This window comes from Notolabrus celidotus, chromosome 21 (genome assembly GCF_009762535.1).
Source record: "Notolabrus celidotus isolate fNotCel1 chromosome 21, fNotCel1.pri, whole genome shotgun sequence".
Classification (NCBI taxonomy): domain Eukaryota; kingdom Metazoa; phylum Chordata; class Actinopteri; order Labriformes; family Labridae; genus Notolabrus; species Notolabrus celidotus.
The window spans coordinates 16,083,698-16,106,718 of NC_048292.1; the positions used below are offsets into that span (position 1 = coordinate 16,083,698).

General features: G+C 38.2%; 1 protein-coding gene across 8 annotated transcripts in view; it reads right to left on the reverse strand.

Moving 5' to 3' along the window:
* Positions 1–2,067: 2,067 nt before the first annotated feature.
* eps8a (epidermal growth factor receptor pathway substrate 8a) overlaps positions 2,068–23,021 on the reverse strand; it is a 47,031-nt gene continuing 26,077 nt past the window's right edge. For 2 of the 8 annotated variants that reach the window (XM_034673805.1, XM_034673806.1), the window contains exons 3-22: positions 22,790–22,857; positions 19,541–19,608; positions 19,170–19,331; positions 18,790–18,939; positions 18,309–18,391; positions 18,087–18,223; positions 17,815–17,888; positions 17,354–17,480; positions 17,120–17,208; positions 16,957–17,031; positions 16,711–16,859; positions 15,136–15,316; positions 14,920–15,047; positions 13,959–14,076; positions 11,061–11,201; positions 9,753–9,776; positions 9,362–9,605; positions 9,042–9,225; positions 8,815–8,947; positions 2,068–4,903 (exon numbers count right to left, since the gene is read on the reverse strand). In XM_034673805.1, coding sequence (XP_034529696.1) covers positions 4,793–4,903; positions 8,815–8,947; positions 9,042–9,225; positions 9,362–9,605; positions 9,753–9,776; positions 11,061–11,201; positions 13,959–14,076; positions 14,920–15,047; positions 15,136–15,316; positions 16,711–16,859; positions 16,957–17,031; positions 17,120–17,208; positions 17,354–17,480; positions 17,815–17,888; positions 18,087–18,223; positions 18,309–18,391; positions 18,790–18,939; positions 19,170–19,331; positions 19,541–19,608; positions 22,790–22,857 — 2,446 coding nt within the window. In that variant the 3' untranslated portion in view covers positions 2,068–4,792. Of the gene's footprint in view, positions 4,904–8,814; positions 8,948–9,041; positions 9,226–9,361; positions 9,606–9,752; positions 9,777–11,060; positions 11,202–13,958; positions 14,077–14,919; positions 15,048–15,135; positions 15,317–16,710; positions 16,860–16,956; positions 17,032–17,119; positions 17,230–17,353; positions 17,481–17,814; positions 17,889–18,086; positions 18,224–18,308; positions 18,392–18,789; positions 18,940–19,169; positions 19,332–19,540; positions 19,609–22,789; positions 22,858–23,021 lie in introns of all 8 variants that reach the window. The other 6 variants (XM_034673807.1, XM_034673810.1, XM_034673811.1 and 3 more) reach the window with 6 other exon arrangements.

Here is a 23,021-nt window from a genome sequence, read left to right on the forward strand (position 1 = left end):
TCAATCCCACTTTTCCCCCCACTACGACGCCCCTGGTCACCAGCAGGGTTAGCTAATGAATTTGCTGCTAACGAAACCTTCACCTCTACTTTTTAATCAGTAAGGAAAGTATCTGTAACAGTTTCATGTTTGAGACAGAAAAAAAAGACCTTACCTGACATTTGGAGCCAAAATCAGTACTTCACAAGTTCACAGTGGTAGTGGGTCACATCTAGGATGTCTTACTGTGCACTGACTTTATGGTCATGGTAAGTTTCTGCAGACTTCAGGGTTACCTAGTAAAAAAGCTCAGAGATGACTTGACCTGATTTCTGTAAATGTTTTATTGCAGAATGAGCAGATTTAATGGAAAAAGGCACCATGAAAACTATACACATACAAATGCATTTTTGTCGTGACTTCTCGCTAGCATTTCTCTCCGATTGGCTCTTGAAGTGTTTGAGTACGAGGACAGTTCACTAAATACAGAAAATGTTCTCTCTTATACAGCAGACTACTCAGCTTTAATCATAGTGTAAATACAGTGTTTCGCTACAACTGTTTTAAATTTCCACAGTTTACATCTTTTACACTCGAACAAGAAAATGTCCCGGGACACTTAAGTGCATTAGAGGAAACATAATACAATCAATGCCACAGTGAGTAAATAATGTACTAGCTGATTTTTGTACATCTTATATCCAAGCATTTACATACATACATGTTTCTATTTGTCGTATAGCGTTTCACCAGCTAGTGGATGATCCGGTGCTTCAGGCTGATTGAAACTAGTCCAAAAAAACAGTCGTGGTGTTATTGATTTGTGCTCCTGCAGAAATTATTTTTTGCTTACTCTTATTTTAATAATACAAGTTTTACAAATGAAGAGTTTTCTGTAAATTCTGAAGTAAAGCAGATATTTGGGTAATGGTAAAGGCAGTTCGTGGCCAGCACGGACAAATAAAGGTTGGGTGAAAAACAACTCAAGTAATTTTACCTTTCTTAGTCAAATATTTGTGTTATAATGATTTAAATTATATTTATATTCAGAGTACATTGGAAAGGTCATATCACACTCAGCACTACTGCTGCTCTTGATTTACTTAATGAATATTTCCTGGTCAATTGTTCCTGCTATATCTCAACCTAAATGTCTCACTTCACTGTTATTGATTTACATAGTGACTGTAATAATTCATAAATTCAATACACATCAATTTTTTCCAGTATTAATCTAGTTGTCTCTGCATCAGGTCCATCCCTTCTTTAATTTCACAATCAAATAAAAACAAAGCTGGAAAAGTAAATAAAAAAAGAACAATTCCAGAAAAAGCTTCATTAAAGGCGGTTTTCGACCGCAGGAACTTTACCCAGGAACTAGGGACTTTGATCTGAACTTTGTGCATTTCGACCGGAGGGACCAGAGTCTAAATTTAGTTTGGGGGTAGATAATCTCCCCCCTGACAAGCTCCTGCTTGGGGGGTAGTAGTTTTCAAAGGTCCTGGGACTTTCGGTTGAACGTAACAGTGTTTGTGGAGTTAACAAAGTTGTTGAAACACAGAGGGATTTCCTGGGAATGTATACTAGTTTCGTTTTTATTAAGATTTCAAAATATTATTTAATGTCTTTTTTTTTCTCCATACGTCACTGGCCTGATTTGCACAATCTACCCGGGACTTCAGTCCACAGCCGAAACGCAGACAACAGTGGGGGCGCAGGAACCTTTTAGTTCTGGGGAAAGTAGTTCTGGGGGCTAAAAGAACCCCGAAATGCAACTTAAGTAGAGTTGTTTCGAGCAGAGTGATGAGTGTGACATGACTGCAGTTGTAACCATGCTACTTGTGCTGATAATAACAAAAATCATACATAATGTATAAAAAGGTAACTATTGGGCTTTTATGTTATATAGCTCAGAGTTGAAAATAGAATCCAAGATTCTCATTCAGTCGTATAAAGTTCTGATTAATTAAATAACCTCGTCACATTGTTAAATATGAAATAAGACCGTTAGCATGAGGACTTGTGCCGGTCTGCATGACGCCTGATTTTGTCATCATGTGTTGACTTCAGAAGAACCAACAGGACACATTTCATTCAAACACATGAGGCTACCTGTTGCTGTGCAGCCTGAATAAAATCATGTTTAAGTTGATGGTGAGTCAGCAGTCTACATTCATTTCAGTGTTTGGACAAAGTTTGACTTCTGTCTATAAAAGTCGGTACAATCAATGCTTTAAAGAAAATTCATCAGCCAACAGTCTTTCAAATCAAACAAACTCTGATTATTTTGTAGCTTTGATTCTTCACTCGTCTCCAGCACAGAAACATTTATATTGTCATTATTTGTTGTGCAAAAATGCTGATCATCAGATCTAATAACATGTTAAGAATTGTTTGTTACTGTGTAACTAACACTAAATCACATGATATACATAAATTAGACATAAGTATAAGTTACTGTGCATTTCAAGAAAAGAATCTTCACGTATGTTGCTCTTTCAGCCAATCAGCTCTATCAATAATGTAAAGTTATTTCTACTTTTGTGTAACTATAGCATAAAAAAGAGTATTTACTATCAGTATTGTATTTCTCCTGGCCAACAATCTGAACTGTACAGTTATATTCATCCGTCTCAGTGTGCTTCATTCAACAACACATTCAAGCCAACATTCAGTTTCCTTTGTTTCTTCTACATACCATCAAATAATCAGCTTCTAGCTGCAGTTTGTGCCTCACGTTTAGTTTCATTGCAAACAAGTCAGAGTTTCAAATCTGTGTTCTGAAATATCAATGTGTAATATTCCTCAAAAACCCCTGAGTGGTCCCCAAATGCTGAAAAGTATTGATTGCACAAGATACAATGAGACAGTAGGATTAAAAAACTCAGAGATGCATTTTGACATAATAACAACCAAAATAGTATAAATGTGTATACTTGTATGTGTTATTATATGATTATTATTATTGTTGTTTAATTGCTTCATTTGACTTATATACATTTTATTTTATTTTTCATTTTAACTTTCTCTTTGTTTTTGTTTAGGGGGGAAGTCGACTGTCCAGTGTTATGTCTCTATTTGTGCATTTGTACACGAAATGTTAGCTTTTTTATTGTAATTGTGAAAAAGCCAATAAACAAAGTTATAAAATAAAACAACAAAGAAAACTCAGAGATACTTATATGTTATAAGCACTTGCTGCAAAAAGTATCTTGTTCACATTAGATATCTTGAGAACAAGACACTACTTGTTACAGCAATAGCTCAAAGTATTAATTAGAGGATATTTGATTTTTTTTCTGCACCAGTTATCATGTGCAAGAAAATAATCATCAGGGAGCAAGATACAACCTACAAGAACCAGATGCTAATTCTTTCATCTCACACAACAAGATTTTCTTTTGCGTAAAATACATTATCTCAAGGAGTAAGGTATTGTCTCTTATAACTTATACTCTCAAAGAAATATCTTGTAGGAGCAAGATACTGTGTATTACAACTTGTACACTGTAGTCAATCCCTTCTCATGAAAAGTATCTTGACCAAACAAGATATAAAGTAAGACTTGTTCCAATTTTCCAAGATATTTTGCTAGCGCAGAATGATCTAAAACCTAACATGACCACATTAGATTATATCTTGTTTTTGAAAATACTATCTTGTCTGAACAGGATACATAGTTTTTTAGGAACAATATATTATCTCTTGTCCGCAAGATATAACCCAATGTTTGGGGTGCAAGACACTTTCTACACCAACTTCAAGCTTCAAGAAACTTAGTAAGAATAAGAAAGTATTTATCCTTAGCACAAGATACTTTGTGTAATATCTTGCAAAGTCTTTTCAAAACAGAGCAAGGCTAGTGGTCGGCTAGTGTCCTCTTCTATGCTGTGCTTTGCTGGGGGGGGGGGCAGCATTTGTCCATAGCTGTGAATTAGGCCTCAAATGGTGTGACTGTGTTATTTGTTTATTTTTCGTGTTTTTGTGACTACTATCTTATTGTTTGTTGATTCTGTGAACAGACCCTTGTGGCATATGAATTTCCCCAACAGGGGATCAATAAAGTTCTTTAATCTAATCTAATCTAATCTAATCTAATCTAATCTAATCTAATCATACTATCTCTAATAACTTATCCCCACAAGATAATACCCTGACAGCAAAAGATAGGTTGTATATTATCTGTATTGGTATGGATAATTCCTTACATTTAAATCATTCTGTTGTAGAAACAAGATACTGTGTAGGATATTTTGTACACATCTTATATATTTTTTTCAGGTAAACATAACATGTAATTTTTTCCTTTATTATACATATATATATATTAATTATTTGTTCAAGGTGAAATAACAGAAAATGTGCCATCCTTCAGAAAAACTGTCAGTAAGCTCAATGACTTTCGTGTAATGAAACTTTAGAAGCACAAACAGGAGCTAACGACCCACCAGCTCTTCTCCGAACATTAATACTGAGAGGTCTGATTTGGAAACTGAGCCACAGAGCAGCTTCTTCACTTTTTACAAACACCAACAAAACTCTTCCCGTAGAGAAGCAAAAACATCTCTAGATTCCCAACAGTGTTCACATCAGCTTCAGGCAAACATGGCAGAATTTTCAATCTGTGTTCATCAGTCGGTTCAAAGTCGGTCGGTCTTCTTAGGGAGGCGAGCTGAGGAGTTCCTGCCTGCGCCGCATGATCTCCACAAACTCGGCGTAGGTTGCCGCCGCCTGAGGATGAAGAGTGCGAAAAAACAGCAGGCTGCAGTTTGAAAAAAAAAAAGAAAGTAAAGGAGGAAGGAAGGGAGGAAGCTCAGTGGGTGCTGCCTTCATCAAAAGACTCCACCCCTGAGTCACAGGTGCTGGCTGCCAGTTTCTCCTGCCGCCTCCTCATGATCTCCTGGAGCTCAGAACCTGAACTCCTCTGGTGACACGAAGACAAAAAAAAGGAAAAGAGAGGCCGAAAGAGGAGAAGTGGAGATCCAGAGGAGTGAGGAGGACACAAGGGGAGACAGAGCAGAGAAGCAGACACAAACAGCAGGTTAGACCAAAAGCACAAACAGAAAATTGAAATCCTGTTTTCTCTCTGCTTGATGGTCGATTCTGCGTTTTAAGCAAAAATCTACAGAGCACCACTGCTGACTCTTTCCTCCAGGAAATCAGAAGATTTCTCGAAAGAAGAGCAGAAAATCTTCTGGTCACTTAGAGCATAGCAGATCTGGCTGTGGTTTAATGGACTGATCGAAAAGATGGACTCCATTTAAACCCAGCCAGAACAAAAAAAAACTCAGGAAGCTTTTAGTGACTGCGCTGAGCTGCAAAGAGTGCAGGGATTTAACCATCTACAGTATGAGTCAGCCGGAGGAGTCAGGGGCATGCTGGGAAACTGAGTTCTTTTGAGGCTTTCTAATTCTGGTCGCACAAAGACACAGGATGAATATGAAGGCAATGAAAAGTAATAAATACATAGGATAAGTAATTAAATACATAGAAACATACACTTAATTTAGTATATATAATATAATATATATATATAATATATATGTATATATGAGATGCTGAAATTCACACAGAGTTAAATATAAGAGTATTAACCACTGTTGAGCCTGAGGGACATTTTTTTTGCGTGTATGATTAACTAATTTTTAGATCAATAAAATCCTCTTTGAATCAAGATTGTGTCTCTGCTTGTTTATGTGTTTTAGTTGGCAGCCTGGAAATAAGCATTAATAAATAACCTTTACCCTTTCTGTTTTCACAACCTACTTTGGTTAAAGTATTAAACAGTTGTTATATTCCTTTTGACTTTAAAAAAACATGACAAAGTGGCATAAATCTTCTAAGCTTAATTCTTTAAGGTCTTACAAAAGATCTTTTTTCAAAGTCACATTTGAGGGCACTAATTAAGAAATCTACTGTCAGTCTTTTAACTCATCCCAAATTATAGATTGTAAAAGAAACCCCCCCTCTGACAAGGCAAACAGCCAATCATAGTTTAGGATTTTGGGGTGGCCCCCAGGGTGGCCAATTGGATTTCAAGGGGTGCCAGTACCACCCTTGGCCACCCCTCTGGGCACACCACTGCAAGTATGTAGGTGGATTAGAATCCCAACAGGGTGAGCAGGAGTCCTCACCTGATCAAGATTTGAATTTGCATAACCATACGTTAAGTTATATAGATATTACTTTTTTTAAATAAAAAATCGAGACGTAAGTCGAGATGCTAAAATCCAGAAATGAATAAAACTTTACTCCCTGACATTTCTTTCTTTCAAGAAGAAATAAATATGTGAATCTATGTGTTCATTTCTTTCAATTTATATCATATAATTACTTATTTTTTGCTTATTTTTTATTGTCATATTTCTTTCTTAATTTCTTATTTATGTATTTATTGTAAAAAAAAATGGATAAGTGTTAATTTTTCCTCTTTTAAGCATCAATTGTCTTTGTGCGACCACATAAACTGTTTATTTTCTTTCTCTTCAGGTGAGTTTCTGTTTGAGATCCCCAAATAACCAAATGACTTAATCTATTAGACAAATCACTGGTTTGTATTTACCAGCGTTAAGCTATATTTAGATAATAGTAAAGCAGAAAATACTGTGAAAAAACTTACCTGAGACAGGAAGTGAAGGAGAATAATGATGTTTTAAACCAGCTAGTTGTGGGAACTAGTTTTATGGTAACAGTTAAATCCTTCAACTAACTGTTTGTTAAAATAAATCTAAAGCAAAGACTTCAAACGGTAAAAAGTTGCTGATTCATTCTTTAAGTCTAACAATAGGGACAAAAATAGCAACGATAGGAAAAATTACAAAAAACAGGTTGTAATTTTTTCCATCTATAACTAATGTCCTGCTGAGCTCTCAGCCACATTAGAACAACTTGTTCATTAGCTAAGCTAGCACACAGAACACAGATTTGTCTCTCCAGATCTCATTCCAGCCAAGAGAAGGTCTACATCCTGGTCTCTACAGGTAAAGGGGCGGGGTCAAGAGGGCAACAGGGGTTCATTCAGGGAGCCTAAGGATGACTGACAAATATTGGTGCTACCTTAAGATGCTGCTACATATGAAAAGTCCGGAGCTTCGTTCTGACGGCCAGAGGCAAGAACTCATGAGTGTGTTAGAAGAAGTAATGTGCGTATTTACTGTGAGGGTTTAGTTTAATGTTCCTTGTAATCTGGCTGACAGAGCGAAGCCCGACAGAACGACACTCCTCTGTGAACACGATACCTTAATGAATGTGGGAACAGATTCAGAAGATCAAAGAAGCGTCAGAAGAAAACCTGCAGGTGGAAATAGACACCACACACCAGACCTTGCCAGAGTTTGGGGATACAGAGCTTAAAGACAGAAAAGACTAAAACAAATAGAAAACCTGCAGCTTCCAGACACAAACACGAGCTGGATCAAGGAGGCCTGGACCCTTAGCTCTTTAAGAATCCTCTGTCTCAACATCAAGTCTTTCTTAAAGCCTTTGTTTGTTTATTCCTGCAAAGAGGCTGCACCGCTGACGCTCAGTGTTCCCTTTTTATCGCAGCCTCTTCACCACCAGATGTACTTTTGCTTGCATTTGTTTACTGGAGATTTACTTCAAAAGGTTCCACCATCAAAACTCCACAAACCTCTCAGCTTGTAAAGACTTTAATAATGTGTTACCCTGTTGATGGTAATCCTCTGTGGAGCTGTTCACAGGGAGTCACTAAAGTCACACGGCGGCCACTTTCCTCTTTTGTTCACGCTGAGGAGCTCAAATGCAGTAAAACATCATCCCTTTGATGTGTGTTATTAGTGCAAAATATATAAATGTAGAGAATCCTGCAAATCATCATCATCATCATCATCATCATAATAAGGAGAAATGCCAACAGCATTAGTTGTTCCCATTCTGAGCGTCTCAAGCTGTTACAAAAGCTGAAGGTAAATTTCATAATGTAGAGAAATGGCTTTGTTTTAATTAAAATTGAAGTTAGTGTCTGTTGACTCTCAGTCAAATCAATTAAAGTGCTGAATGTTGCTGCATGTATATCTGCGCCTGCTGCTGCTCGTGTTTGTCTGATCATCGAATCAGCTGCCTGGAAGCTCTCTGATCTGTAGGACTCAACACCTCAGCTAACGTCCATATAACATCGCCCTATAATATCCAACAATAATCAACGACTAACACGCAATATTAGATAAGTTGTAACTTCTTCCTACTCCTGCCTGATTGATTTTGTTTCTTTTGTATAACTATTTCTTTTTTTTCTACTTGTATGTTTTTTTTTCTATTTTACTTTCACATGTTCGAAAATAAACACATCAAATCAAATCAAATCATTACATCACTACATTTAAAAAAACATCCTTTCTTCAGCCCCTAAACCCAGAGAAACTTTGTTATTCTAAACTTTATTTCCAATATTTAGAGGTTGGTAATATATCAAAATTTTATATCATGATCTTTATATGGCAGAATCCTGATCCTGATTTTATCACTGTTCTTTTTCATGTTTATTTGTGATTCACTTGATGTGTTAGACATGCAGTTTGATTGGCTCGAGGACTGCATGCATTAAAAACATCAACATACATCCATGTATGAGCATAGAACTGCAAATGATAAAATGTGCTCAAACCACGATCTCCGTGTATTGGCGGATCGTCAACATGTTCCTATTCTTCACAATCTTGCATCATCCTATCGCACACCCTTACATTTACAACATCGAAATGTCCTGCCTTCCCACTATAAATGACCTCTTTCAGAATCAAACAACGTCTCAAACATGATTTCATGACGTTATAAGCTTCATGTTATCAGTGACATCACGTTTGACCTTTCACCCACCTCCAGTGCGGCCTTCTGGACAGTGATCTGGCTGAAGACCCGAGCTCCGTCATCGGGACACACCGTCCTCAGCTCCTCTTTGTTGAGAGAAAACAGCTGAGCTCCGGTCAGGACGCCCAGGCTGGTGATCGTGCTGCACACAGCAGAGACATGCATCTAATTACATTTATTTAAGTGTATTTTAATGCATTGTTTTATTTCCATACAGCCTGTATCTGCAGACTTACACTGGACTGAAGCCTTTAGCCTCCAACCAAGACCTGACGTGGTCTGGTGTGGAGTCGTAGGTGATGCTGACGGCTGGCATGCTGTTGCTGCGAGAGGGAACCTGAAACTTCTTCTGAGCGCTGCGGCCTAGAGTCAGTCTGTGCATCAGCTCGTCCTGAACCTCCTCCATGTTGGATTTCCTACCTGTAGGGGCCGCAGAATGAAAAATATACCACTCAACAGGCTGTTTTTATCAATCTGAACCCTCCGAGAGTTCATAATGCAGTGCGTCACACTTCAGAATTTCAGATGAGGACAGTTTGAGTCATTCTGGACTCACGGTTGGCATTTGCAGCCCTCTGGTTGTTGTGCTCTCTCATGGCGATGCTGCCGTTGTCACTGGATGTGCTGCTGTTCTGCCGGCTGACGGCACTGTTGCTGGCGGCCATTTTTGGGGGCTCTGCCGGAGGAGGCAGAGGTGGCGTGGGGAGCCTTGCGGGGGCTGGAGGGGGCGGCGTGGGAGCTGGAGGCATTGGAGTCGGTGCAGGTTTATTGGGGATGAGGTCTGTCCTGGACGTCTGCTTCTGAGTCAGGACAACAGACATTTATTCTGGGTTCTTTCTGAGGTTGATTACCAGATCTCTAAAACAACAGAACATGTTTTATAATCCAATTTAACAGCCAAAAAGAGGTTCATTTCAACGTCTTAATCTGTTTTCTGAATGCTTTACCTCATTCAATTCTCCCAGTAATTGCTGAAATCATGAAATGAAACATTAATAAAACATGAAGGTGATGATGGAGTAAAACAAAATGTGAGATACACAGCACAACACACTCACTGCAGGGACATCTATAAAACCTACTCAGATCACTGTCAGTGCTTTATCAAAGTGTGATGAGCAACTACTGATGAGCTAAACAAAGACACCGTGTTCTAGAAAACCATGTAAAGAAACAGTCTGACATTAGGGCAAAAAAATCTGAAAAATAAACTGTTAGTGTAGCTTTAAAGCAGAAATAAAAGCTCAGTCATCATACTCTGTTTGGACTTGCCTCGTATAGACAGGACTTTTTTCCTCGCCTCTTGAACACTGAGTATTGGCTTACATTTTAACTTGTTTTACACTCTGTTTTGACTTGTTTCTGAGCCTCTTTTAGTCTCTGTTTTGACTTGTTTTTGAGCCTCTTTTAGTTTCTGTTTTGACTTGTTTCTGAGCCTCTTTTCGTCTCTGTTTTTACTTCTTTTTGAGCCTGTTTTACACTCTGGTTTCACTTGTTTTCAAACCTCTTATATTTTGTTTTACAGTGTTCAACTTGCCTTTGAGCCTTTCTCAATTTTTCACATTTTTAAGCTTTTCATAGACTCCATTTCGACCAGTTTTTGAGCCTCCTTTACACTCTGTGAAGACTTGTTTTGAAACTTTCTCAGGTTTTCTTTTGACATGTTTTAAACTCTTCTTGGACTTTGTTTTGACATGTTAGTGGACCGTTTTAACACTTGTTTTATAGCCTTTTTAGATTTATTGCTAACTTGTTTTTAAGCCTATTTTAGGCTCTGTTAAGACACTATCTGACTCTGTTGTTTGTAATTAAGTCAAGGTAGCACAAGGACAAGCAGAGAGACACTGGTATTATATTTATCTGTAAAAGTATAAGAAGTATAAGCTGTGTCAAAGTGAAAGAAATCCCTAAATGAAAGATTGTAGAAACATAAATTTGATTTACTCAGCAACTGAGTTATTTGCTGACTGAAAACCTTAAGATAACCCTAAATGTGAGACTGTTCCTTTAAAAAAAATCACAGCAAAGCACTCAGGAGTCTTACAAAAAAAAAACACTACTGAGGAAACTTCTGGAAACTGCAAACACTCGTCACATCTCACCGTACCTTAAACAACTCAAACTCTTTCTTTGGCATCATAAGCTTAGATAATTCAAGATGACACATAAAAGAAAATGAGACACGAGAAATGAAACTAATGAAGTGATTGAGGATGAATTCAGTGATCAGGTATCCAGCTCCTCAGGCGTGCTACCTGGATGGTGTGGCTGTAGATTGGCTCTCCTCTTCCTGCGATGTCCACGGCTTTGGTGATCTCCAGGATGTTGTTTGGCACGTAGCCCGACGCCCCGCAGCCGTTACGAACCTTCCACCACTGTTTCCTGTCATCGACGACCTGACAGACGAGAGTGAGGGGTCAGAGAACACACTCAAGTCTACAAGTAACTAAGAAGTAATTGTTGATGCATCAGGTAGACAAGTCAATATATGGTGACATCTTTTTTAAATGTTTGGCGGTATCTTGTTATTTAATATTAAATTGAATTATAGTAATACATGTTTTAAATAATATCTCTGGAAAATTTGAGAAGTAATTTACACTACCGTTCAAAAGTTTGGGGTCACCCAGACAATTTTGTGTTTTTCATGAAAACTCACTTTTATTTATCAAATGAGTTACAAAATGATGAGAAAATATAGTCAAGACATTGAGAATGTTAGAAATAATGATTTTTAGTTGAAATAATAATTTTGTCCTTCAAACTTTTCTTTCATCATAGAATGCTCCCTTTGCAGCAATTACAACATTGCAGACCTTTGGCATTCTAGCTGTTAAGTTGTTGAGGGAATCTGAAGAAATTTCACCCCACGCTTCCTGAAGCACCTCCCACAAGTTGGATTGGCTTGATGGACACTTCTTGCGTACCATAGGGTCAAGCTGCTCCCACAACACCTCAATGGGGTTGAGATCTGGTGACTGCGCTGTCCACTCCATTACAGACAGACTAACAGCTGCCTGCTTCTTCCCTAAATAGTTCTTGCATAATCTGGAAGTGTGCTTTGGGTCATTGTCCTGTTGTAGGAGGAAATTGGCTCCAATCAAGCACTGTCCACAGGTTGGACAGTGCTTATGGCATGGCGTTGCAAAATTGAGTGATAGCCTTCATTATTCAAAATCCCTTTTATTTTTTACAAATCTCCCACTTTACCTGCACCAAAGCAGCCCCAGACCATCACATTACCTCCACCATGCTTAACAGATGGCATCAGGCACTCTTCCAGCATCTTTTCACTTGTTCTGTATCTCACTAATCTTCTTCTGTGTGATCCAAACACCTGAAACTTCGATTTGTCCGTCCGTACTTTTTTCCAATCTTCCTCTGTCCAATGTCTGTGTTCTTTTGCACATATTAATCTTTCCCTTTTATTGGCCAGTCTCAGATATGGCTTTTCCTTTGCCACTCTGCCTAGAAGGCCAGCATCCAGGAGTCGCCTCTTCACTGTACAGTAGACGTTCACACTGGCGTTTTGCGGGTACCATTTAATGAAGCTGCCAGTTCAGGAACTGTGAGGCGTCTATTTCTCAAACTAGAGACTCTACTGTACGTGTCTTCTTGCTCAGTTGTGCACCGGGGCCTCCCACTTCTCTTTCTACTCTGGTTAGAGCCTGTTTGTGCTGTTCTCTGAAGGGAGTAGTACACATCGTTGTAGGAAATGTTCAGTTTCTTGAAAATTTCTTGCATGGAATAGCCTTCATTTCTAAGAACAAGAATAGACTGTGGAGTTTCATATGAAAGTTCTCTTTTTCTGGCCATTTTGAGAGTATAATCGAACCCACAAATGTGATGTTCCAGATACTCAACTAGCTCAAAGAAAGGCCAGTTTTATAGCTTCTTTAACCAGCAATACCGTTTTCAGCTGTGCTAACGTAACTGCAGAAGGGTTTTCAAGATGTTTCTAATCATCCATTAGCTTTCTAAAGCGGTTAGCAAACACAATGTACCATTAGAACACTGGAGTGATGGTTGCTGGAAATGAGCCTCTATACACCTATGTAGATATTCCATTAAAAACCAGACGTTTGCAGCTAGAATAGTCATTTACCGCATTAACAATGTATAGAGTGTATTTCTGATTAATTTAATGTTATCTTCATTGAAAAAAACAGTGCTTTTCTTTCAAAAATAAGGACATTTCTAAGTGACCCCAAACTTTTGAACGGTAGTGTACATGCGAAGGATTTCTAGTAAGTGTTATGTGATGTGTTTTTTCCTGAGCAGACTGACAAAATCGGAAGTATTTAAAGATTAAACTTAACATATAGTGAAATTACCGTTAACGGAAATACAATTTAAATGTGAAACCGATAAATAAAATGCTCTGTGATTCATTTTTGTAAAAATTAAGCAGATTAAGAAGAGCTTGGTTGTTGTTTCAGTTGGTTTTGCATCAATTTGGACCCAACAAAAAAAATATTTAATTCAACTTTTTTCTTGATGAACACTAACTTTTGAAAAAAAACACGCTATCTTGATCTTGAAGACATACTTTGAAAAATTATTTAAAAAATAAATGAAGCAACTCTTTTCATGTTTTACTCCTCAAAAAACAAACTTTTCACATTTTTTGTGATTTATATGGGTTAAGTACAATTTTCAATTTTTTCTTGTTCTTTGCTTGGGAAGAAAAACTTTTCCCTGTTCTTCATGTCAGAAGCAAAAATGTCCCCTTTTCAGGATTTTCGTCTTTGAAAGAAAATCTTGACTATAATGTTTTTCACGTCAAATTCAAAATTTTAACTTTTTTCATTTTTTCTGTGCCAGCAGAAAAAAACCCATTTTTTTTTCCTTTTCTGAGGGTCAGAATCAAAATTTTCAATTATTAATTTTCTTTCTCGATGAACACTAACCTTTGAAAAAAAACATGCGATAAGGATTTTGATCTTAAAGACATGCATTAAAAATGATAAAAGGAATGAAGAAAAAAAATTCACTTTTTGCATGTTTTTTGTGTCAAAAAACAAAATGTTCACTTTTTTCATGTTTTTTCTCAATGTACACTTACTTCTGAAAATAAAACATGCTATAATAATCTTGATGTTGAAGGCATACATTGATAGAATGATTAAAAAAAAAAAAAAAACAGGTATTACCTCGACCACCTCATCTTTGAGCACCGACAGCTCCGTGTTGTTTCTCGCCACAAAGTCATATTTAGATTTGGCAAACAGAGTTTGTTGGCTTCTTTGACTGCTTTCAGCGTCAAAACTCCTGAAATACAATCAACCAATCACAGCATAAGACGTTATAAATAATTCAGTAATAACATAACAATCAGAGGAAAATATAAAACAAATATATCCTACAAAGAGTGGATCTGAAATATCTCTACCTTCACAAATAAGTAAACAGTGGTCGTCACAGCACAAACAAACACACAATGAAAAAATGATGTACATATATTAAAATGATGAAAACAAAATAACTAAATAACTAAATAATGAAGAGTTTGGAGCATCCAAACATTTATATATCTTTGACGCTAAAAGCCGAGGAGAAGTGTCCCAACTTTGCATCCAGTTCAAGAAAATCAGAAATGATAGATTTCACTCGGTGAGAATTTTTCAGATTTCAGAGTTTGAGATATGAAATAGACCGAATGAGAAAAGTTCAACCAGTAAAGGAAGGAAACATTTGAAGAAAGTAAGTTTGTCCAGTTAGGATTCATTTCTTCAGATTTTTAGTTTGGACAGGAGAATATTAAATCAGTCAGAATGAAGAGATCTTCATGAATTAATATCAGATTTAGAAAGAAGAATGAAAGGAGTGAAACCAGATCAGAGCAGGAATAAAGCAGAGTAAGAAGCAAGACTTTTTCATTAAATCATCAATACATGAATAAAAACTGTAACGAATTTAAGCCAATAAACTTTGATTTAACATTACGGCTCCTTTGTGTTTCTTTTTCCTGTATGTTTATTGTCTTGTTTATTGTTCATGTATTGATGATTTTATTCCTGAATAAGTCTCATCTCCTCCTCCATAGATTAATTCTTAGTAAAGCTCAGAGCAGTGGGATCAGTTCTCCAGGGCATCATGTGACCTCAGGGTTACCGGTCTACGCGGCGGCTGACGGCGTGTTTAAAAGCAGCCACAGCGGTGTCCTGATCCAGGATGTGTAAGCGTTTGTTGGATGAGTTGAAGGCATACCCGTCTGCAGGCGGGAACGTCTGCACCACCGTCTGATGAAACACACAGAAGGTAAAACATCAGAGAGGTGATGGTGTTTTTTAAAAGTTAAGTGAATGTATAGAGGCGTTAGATTCAGACCTCCTGGTTCAGTCGGGCCCTCAGCTCCTCGTGTCTCTGGATCTCGGCGTTGGCAAGACTCTCTGCAAGATGGTTCAGCTCCTCTCTGGACGGACCGGCCGTTGGGAGCAGCGGAGGCTCCCAGCCGTCACGAAACCTCAGCACACAGGGGGGGAAGTAATGATCCTTTGGCCACTCCAACCTACAGAGAGACATGAGAACAATCAATGACTGCAGACTGAGAGAATGATGATGCTGCTGCTTCTCTGGTTTACTGTGCAGAAATCTCAGGACCAGTAGAGAAGCAGAGAAACAGCTGGCAGTTACAGTCACAGCAGTTCGATGCTCATTAAAACATTTTAATGCAGATAGGCCAGAGTTCTAAGAGGGATGGTGATGGTTGCATGCACACAGTCACAAGCACAGAAGAAAAAGGTTTTCTTTCTTTTCTTTTGCTGCAAGAATAAATTGCATTAATATTTGACAGTTTGTGACAAACATGACACAAACCAGAAATATATATGCAGACAAGAGAAAAAAAAAAAAAAAAAAAAAAAAAAAAAACATTTTAATGCAAGCATTTATTTTTGATTCGTCGCACAACGAAAACTATTCAGGCTTTTGATTCTACTTTAGAAACTCTGTTCTCTTTATCTTAAAACACTGAGCAGCTGCTTCATTTCAAATCACATTTCACATATTTTCAAGGTAAACATCTGCTTTGTGTGTATGACTCTTACATTTTGCAATACTTAATCTTACATTTCTACCTTTTCTTAATCACCATTATGTAGTACAATAAAAAGTAAACATCATGGGCCCAATGGTTAAGTTGCTTACCCATGTAGCGGGTGCTTCAACCATGTATCTCTTTTCTACATAGCTTATTTTGTCTTCTGTACATACTTTTATTATCATTACTTTCATTGTATTTGTATTTATATCTTATAAATTGCTTTCTTCTATTAATATTATTTGATATTGTGTATAGGAGAAACTGTAATGACTGAATTTCCCCCCCGGGATAAATAAAGTATTTCTGATTCTGATTCTGAACCCAGCCTGCGGGCCTCTTTCTCGCATGTCATTCCCCCACTCTCTCCCAGTTTCCTACACTATCCACTGTCCTCTCCTCTATAAATAAAGGTGTAAAAGCCAAAAAAATAAAACTTTAAAAAAGTAAACATCAAACATGATGGCATGTTGATATTACAGCTGTCAAACGCTTTATTTTTAGCCGCGATCAATCGCACAATTGTCCAGTTAACTCCTGATTAATTGCAAATTAATGGCATATTTTTTTAATTCTTATAAATTTACCTTGAAGGTATATTTACAAAAATTGAAATACTCTTAACAACATAGGAGTGGAAAATTATGCTTACTGTTTTTATTCAATTTGAATTTTGCTTTGAAAACATGCTGGTCATCAGTTTGTTGCAAAACCTTCTCAAAATTCAAGCTGAATAAAATGTGTTGTTGCTTTAAGATGACATCATGTTCACATGTCAGCAGAGTGTTTGCATCAAAAGCTCAGTTCAGGTATTTTTCTTCTAACCAGGGAACTTGTGAGCGAGACGTTCTGTGTCTTCTCACCTGCACTTGGTCCATCCGTCTCCCAGGGCGACCCACAGGTGTCTCTCCTCGGCTGTCCCCGCGCCGTGCAGGAAGTCGATGGCCTCTCTGGTGAGCAGAGGAACCAAGATGCTCCGAGCTAGATCCACGCTGCCCGACGCCTGGATCACCTGCAGAGGGGGGACAGGTGGGGGGTCAGAATGGAGGTGCAGTACTCTGAGGAAACTTTGAACATTTAACTTAGTAAATAATGATCGTTCTCTTTACCATCTTGAGAGGAGTGAACAGGAAGTGAAGCAGATCCACTGCGCTCGGGTTCTGGATGTGGTCCTTCAGTTTCCCCTGCAGGTCAGAGTCCAGATTTAGTATTTGTATATAAAATAAAATATATTTGATTCAATGCAAAAGATGATGATGAAGGTGCTCTTACCAGCTGGTTGAAGGCGTGTTTAAACTTCTGGAGACAGTCAACAAACTCTTCCTCAGTGGGAGGTTTGGAGCGCAGAGTCAGGACGCCCTCTGGTGGACAAAAATCATCCTCTTCAGATGGACGGACAGAGACTTTTTATTTCACTTTAATGTGTTAACAAACAGAAGCTCCAGCATGAAATCAAACATTTCTATTTTTTCAGTCAGTAGGTGTCGCTCGGGTGTCACAGCTCACCTCCCGGCCCTCTCTTCTTCCCCTTCTTGTTCTTCTTCCTCTTGCTGAGCTCCGTAAACGCCTCGGCTGCTTTCTGAAGTTTGGTGACGAAAAACTCAATATCGTCCAGGATGTGGTTCAGGATTTGCTGCCAAAATAAAAGCCTATTTTAGTGTACATTCAAGGGTTTTTATTGGTTTGAGTAACGTTTAAAAAGACTCCCTGACTTTAATGATTAAACTTGAACAAACAGATCAGAGGTCAGTATTCCCACGGCGCTCATATCTGAACTTTTTTTTATTCATGATGTAACAGGATTTTTTCCTTAAAGCTTCCCGGCTCTGATTACATCCAAATAAAAACCTGCATTCTTCAATCAGCTTAAGTCTTGTTTCTATTGTCCCATGAACTTAAGTGACCTCAGATTTAAACTCAGCAGCTCCACCAGCTGCTCTCAGATCAGTCTAAACGTGCAGGCTCACCACATCTCGGTCCACTCTGGCTGCTGTCATCTCACTTGGCCCATCCTCTAGGGACAACTGTCTCTGCTTCTCATCTGGGGACAGAAAGAAATATTAATAATCAAGGACTATGACTAATAACATCTGTAGTTTAACAACAGATGATCATCTCTCATTACAGCTATGTACGTGACTTGAAAGCTTCTCGTTTTGTCTTGTGCCGGTTAGTTTTCAGAGACTGCAGACTCTTTCAAATAAATTGTTGTGTTCCTTCCCTGTGTGACATCACTCACAGTCTTGCTGCTCATTGGTCCAGGCTGACCAGGCAGCTGCTCGACTCCTCACGTCCACCTGATTGGACGACATCGGTGGTTCAGGGGCGGGAGCGGCAGGAGGAGGGGGGATGACCCCGTCGCTCTTTAGAATCATCCTGAACAGAGAGATGGAGAAAGACATCAGCCAATCAGCCAATCAGCTCTCAGCGTGATAATAAAACCTCCAGATGTGGTTCTTACTTGAGTGCTTCAGGTCGTTTCTTCGCTTTGCCTCCTTTGGCATCGGTGATGGCACTTTCTATGTCAGCCTGGATCAGATTGGCCTGGAAGAAAACAACAAAAAAAGAAACTGAGTACAGTTTTTCCAACAACACAGAAAGAGGACACTCTCTACTGAGTCTCAGTTTCACTGTAACTAGCAAGTCACACTATAAACCCTTCAGACATTACATCTTATCGACAGTATTTTAAGATTGTATACAGGTTTCTGTTCAGGCAATCTTCTAAAGTGTTGTGTTCAGTGTGTTGTATTAGGTGTATCACAGGGATCCTTTCTCGGCCCACTAGAATTTAAACTAAGTCTCATTATTTTCTTTTATTTTCTTTTAAATAACAGACGGCTTTCAAACAAGACTCTTTCATCCCTATTTTTCTTCAATGACAGTATTCCTTTGACTCTATGTGACCTCAGTACTGTCGGGCCCAATCAGAGGCGGCTTACCTTGATGTCATCACACTGGAACAGGTGGAGGTCTGGTTTGGCCTGACCCGAGTCTTTACACACCAGAGCCAGGATGGAGTCGTAGCTGCAGGCGTTCATCACGGCCTGACAGTGCTGAATCGTCCCAATTGGGAAATTCTCCAACTCGTTCTAAAAAGATGAGAATACAAAAAAAAAACATCCTTCAGATGAAACTGAAGGTTGACACTCACACACAGTGTGATAACTGAAAAAAGTACACACTGTAGCTTTAATAAACTCTGAAAATATTACAGTTTGACTTGAGATTACTGTCTTTGCCGCTTCATAAAGAGAAAGAAGAAGACGACATCGATGAAGGATGAAAAAGAGAAGATAGGGAAGAAGAGCAAGAAGCTGACCTTTGTCTCCTGATCGATGAGGCTGACCGTCTTCTCCTCCACCTGCAGCAACATCTCCTGAGTCCAAACTTTCCCTTTAGCGTCCAGCAGACGGAGGCGACGGATTCCATCGTCCACCGTGATCATCCCATCTTTACGGTCCAACACGAACGTGGTCAGGTGCTGAACATCACACAGGAGATAACAAAGATCAACATGAAACACTGCAGCTGCTCTGTTAGCTCATCTCTCAGGTACAGATGACAGTCAGTGCAAGACAGATGAAATGAAATACTTAAAACATCTATTTGTATTTCATAGGAACACAACATTAGCAGGATTTGAAAGAACTTCAGAGTTTGACCCAGAAAATGATCATCAAGGTTTCTCACCTCCACATGATACTGTGACGTGTCCGTCAGGCTGTTGATGCTGGTTTTGGTGAAATTTCTTCTTTGTTCTAAAGGAAGCAGAAAGTCAGAAAGTTAATTCATATAAAACACAAAATTCCAGTTTTATTACTACAAATCATCCAATCAGGAAGTTTTTATTTGTGTTTCTTTGATCACTGAATCTGAAGCGGCTTCTCTGACATTTAAATCATAATAATAATCTGCAGATCACTATGAGGTATGTCCTGTTAAATCATATTTTTTTTCTAAGACTGAGTTATAAAGATGGAAAATCTGCAGTTTTAACTAAAGATAGATCCTGATTTTTAAATCTCAGACTTTCTACGAAATAATTTCATTTTTGGATTAAGAACGAGAAGTCAAAACTTCCTGGCAGGACTGAAATCAATCATGAAAACTTTACACTTCACACAGAGAGAAGTGGAGAAGTGTCAAAGGATAAAGAAAACACTCACATGACACTGAAAAAATAAATCAAAGTTAACTGAAAAAATATTCTGTTGAACTTAAATTCCAGTTTAAATAAATCCTGTTTTTTTTAGGTCCAACTGAAACCATCAAACTCAAAGTCTTCAAAGCTCAGCTCTTTAAAGCTCCTGTGAGGAACTGAATGTTTGCGTTGCTTTTGGCGCCCCCTGTTGACAAAACAGTACCTCAAAGTTCTTTGCTAACCTTCTTATTGTCTTTTAAACAGTCAGATTTCTCTCTCGTCAAGGTTATTTATTTTGGAGAATCGTATTAAAGCTAGTGTCAGCAGGTTGCTGTTAATTACTTTTTCTGACACCTACCCCTGGCAGCAGTTTCAGGTGCTAAAAATAACTATACAAAAATGATACATCCTGTTGCTGATGATCTTGGTCATAAAGAGGAACTATTTAAGATTTTGGTCTGTTTCATAACCCGTGAAAAACTCCTCACAGTAGCTTTAAAAAAGATTTGAACTTTTTTTTTTACAGAGCAGATCTGAACAATGTACCCACATGTACAACTTCATGTTTCAGTTGAACTTGAAGTAAGACTTCAGGGGGTTTAATGGACAGTCTTTCTATGAGAGGTTGCATGTCATGAGGATAAGGAGGGGTTTGAGGTGTTGGGATTTGGGATGTACAATTCAACAGCTCCAAACTTACTGAAACTGTGTGTAAAGATGCTGCAACTGCATTTGTCCAAGGAGACATTAATGTGACCTACTTGGCCAGAGTGACCCATTACTGTATAGTGTAAATCATTAATGTTCAGAATCACATGTTGAATAACAAACAATTCAATTTAGTTTTCTAAAACTTCAAAGTGCACAAGGTCACCATGTTGGAAATGCTGACTCCAAATAACTCCCTGTTCATCTAGAAGCAGGCAGAGAGGTAGAGCTGAGGACATAGCCTACAACACACCCACCTGTCACTCAAAAAGCCCCCTTTTATACATTATTATTATAAGCCTTAATAAAATGTTTACAGGCGAGTTACATAAAATGAAATTGTCATGAAGAGAGAAATCAGCTATTAAGACCAAACCTACAAGACTGTAAAAAGGTCTATTTCTGGGATAAAGTTTACCATTTTAATATGAGACTCTATGGAGATTTCTTCACGTGGGGAGGCCTCTGGTGGACACTTGAGGAACTGCCCTTTTTTCCATTTGCACACTAGCTGCACATTTCAATACCAGAAGTTTCCACTTGGTTCTGCTTTTTATCATGAGCTTGGATTGCTTTCATTTAACCCCATAGATAGTTTTTGGGAGCCTCAGATTTTCTTTCTTTGCAGATGATGTGATTCTATTAATTGGTCTGGGACCTCCAGAAATCATACAGTTAACCCAAATATATTTATATATATTTTTAAAGTCATATTTTTGGCCTTTTTGCCTTTATTTGATAGGACAGCTGAAGAGAGACAGGAAATGTGGGGGCCCTCTTTTTTTTAACTAAATAACATTGGGGTCCCACATGTAGGTCCAAACCCGAAAAGGAAAAATAGGATTTGCTTAACATGGCTCTTAGATTTGTGAGATTTCAATATGAGGTGTTTGTAAAGACTTTTATTTTCCAAGATGTTTTCTTTAGTTTGAAATAGTCACTAAACTGCCCCTTAAGAATTAACATTTCGTGACCTTTTTAATATTCTAATTGGCTGTTTATTGTAAAACTGGGATTTTTTTTAAGTAAGATGGGAACCAAATCAAACTAGAACAATTAAATTGAAGCTATATAAAGCTCTTTATTAAGATCCAGTAATTTAAAAGGTGAGTTTTTGCCCCGAGGAGCAGAGTTTTACAGCAGATTAAATTCACAGCTTTAAAGTACAAAAATAAGAGCCAGGTTACTAAGAAAGAAACTACAACCACACACTGCACTCAGAATTCACTCATCTCACTTTGACTTTTCTTTTTGTGTTTGGCAGACGAGCGCAGGAAATAGATTTCATCTGACCCTGCTCATGTGGATTAAAAAACAGATATGACACGATACAACAACGATAATCAGGAACGTGTCCTCATGTTCCTCTAACAGATGGATGTCCTGCCATCTCTCTGCATCCATCAACAGGAACACATTCACAGCACTCTGACAAGCTTGTCTCTGATTGGTGCAGAGGGATGACGGAGCAGCCAATCAGATGTGAGAAGCTGACTGTACTGGGTGTGAATCATGACATTGATGAAACAGGGTCTCATGTCACATTGACACAGGTCAGAGCTGCTGATTGATCTACAACAAATCTACCACAGGACATGTTCGGCAGAGATCAATAGTTTTAATATTAATACTCTACTAAAAAGCACGATGTCACGGTACAAACTGAGGTTCTGTTTCTATTATCTATCTATATACTGCTTTACTAATCCACAGAAACATGCATCACAAACATCTTTTAAGCTGTAGCAAATAATCAAACCTATTTAATGACCAGATGAGAGCTGTTTTCAGTCTAAAAGCAGAGACTGTCTCTACTGGGTCTCAGTTTCACTGTAACAAGCAAGTCACAGCCTAAATCTATCTTATCACAGCACTATGAAACCAAAATAAACAAATTTTCCTGTGATTTAATGACAATAAACAAGCTGACAGGATGCTGAAATAAGAACATTAGTATGCAGATTTATAAAAAGTCTAAACTTAGTATTTGTCAAGTCTCTTTGCAAGATGACAAGAGAACAGTTCTTAAATTGATCGTTTTTTGAATGGAGTTTGGTTCACACAGTTAGTACAGTAAAACATGGACTCACCATAGAGAGCTTTGGCACTAGACTTGGCTTTATGGTTGGAGGGCTCAGGAGACTGAGAGCCATGGCCACTGAGAGGGAGAGAGGGAGAGAGGGAGAGAGGGAGAGAGAGAGAGAGAGAGAGAGAGAGAGAGAGAGAGAGAGAGAGAGAGAGAGAGAGAGAGAGAGAGTCAGAGTCATACATCCTTAATAAACTGATCTCAGGTCTGTGTAAATAAACTTCACACAGATGATC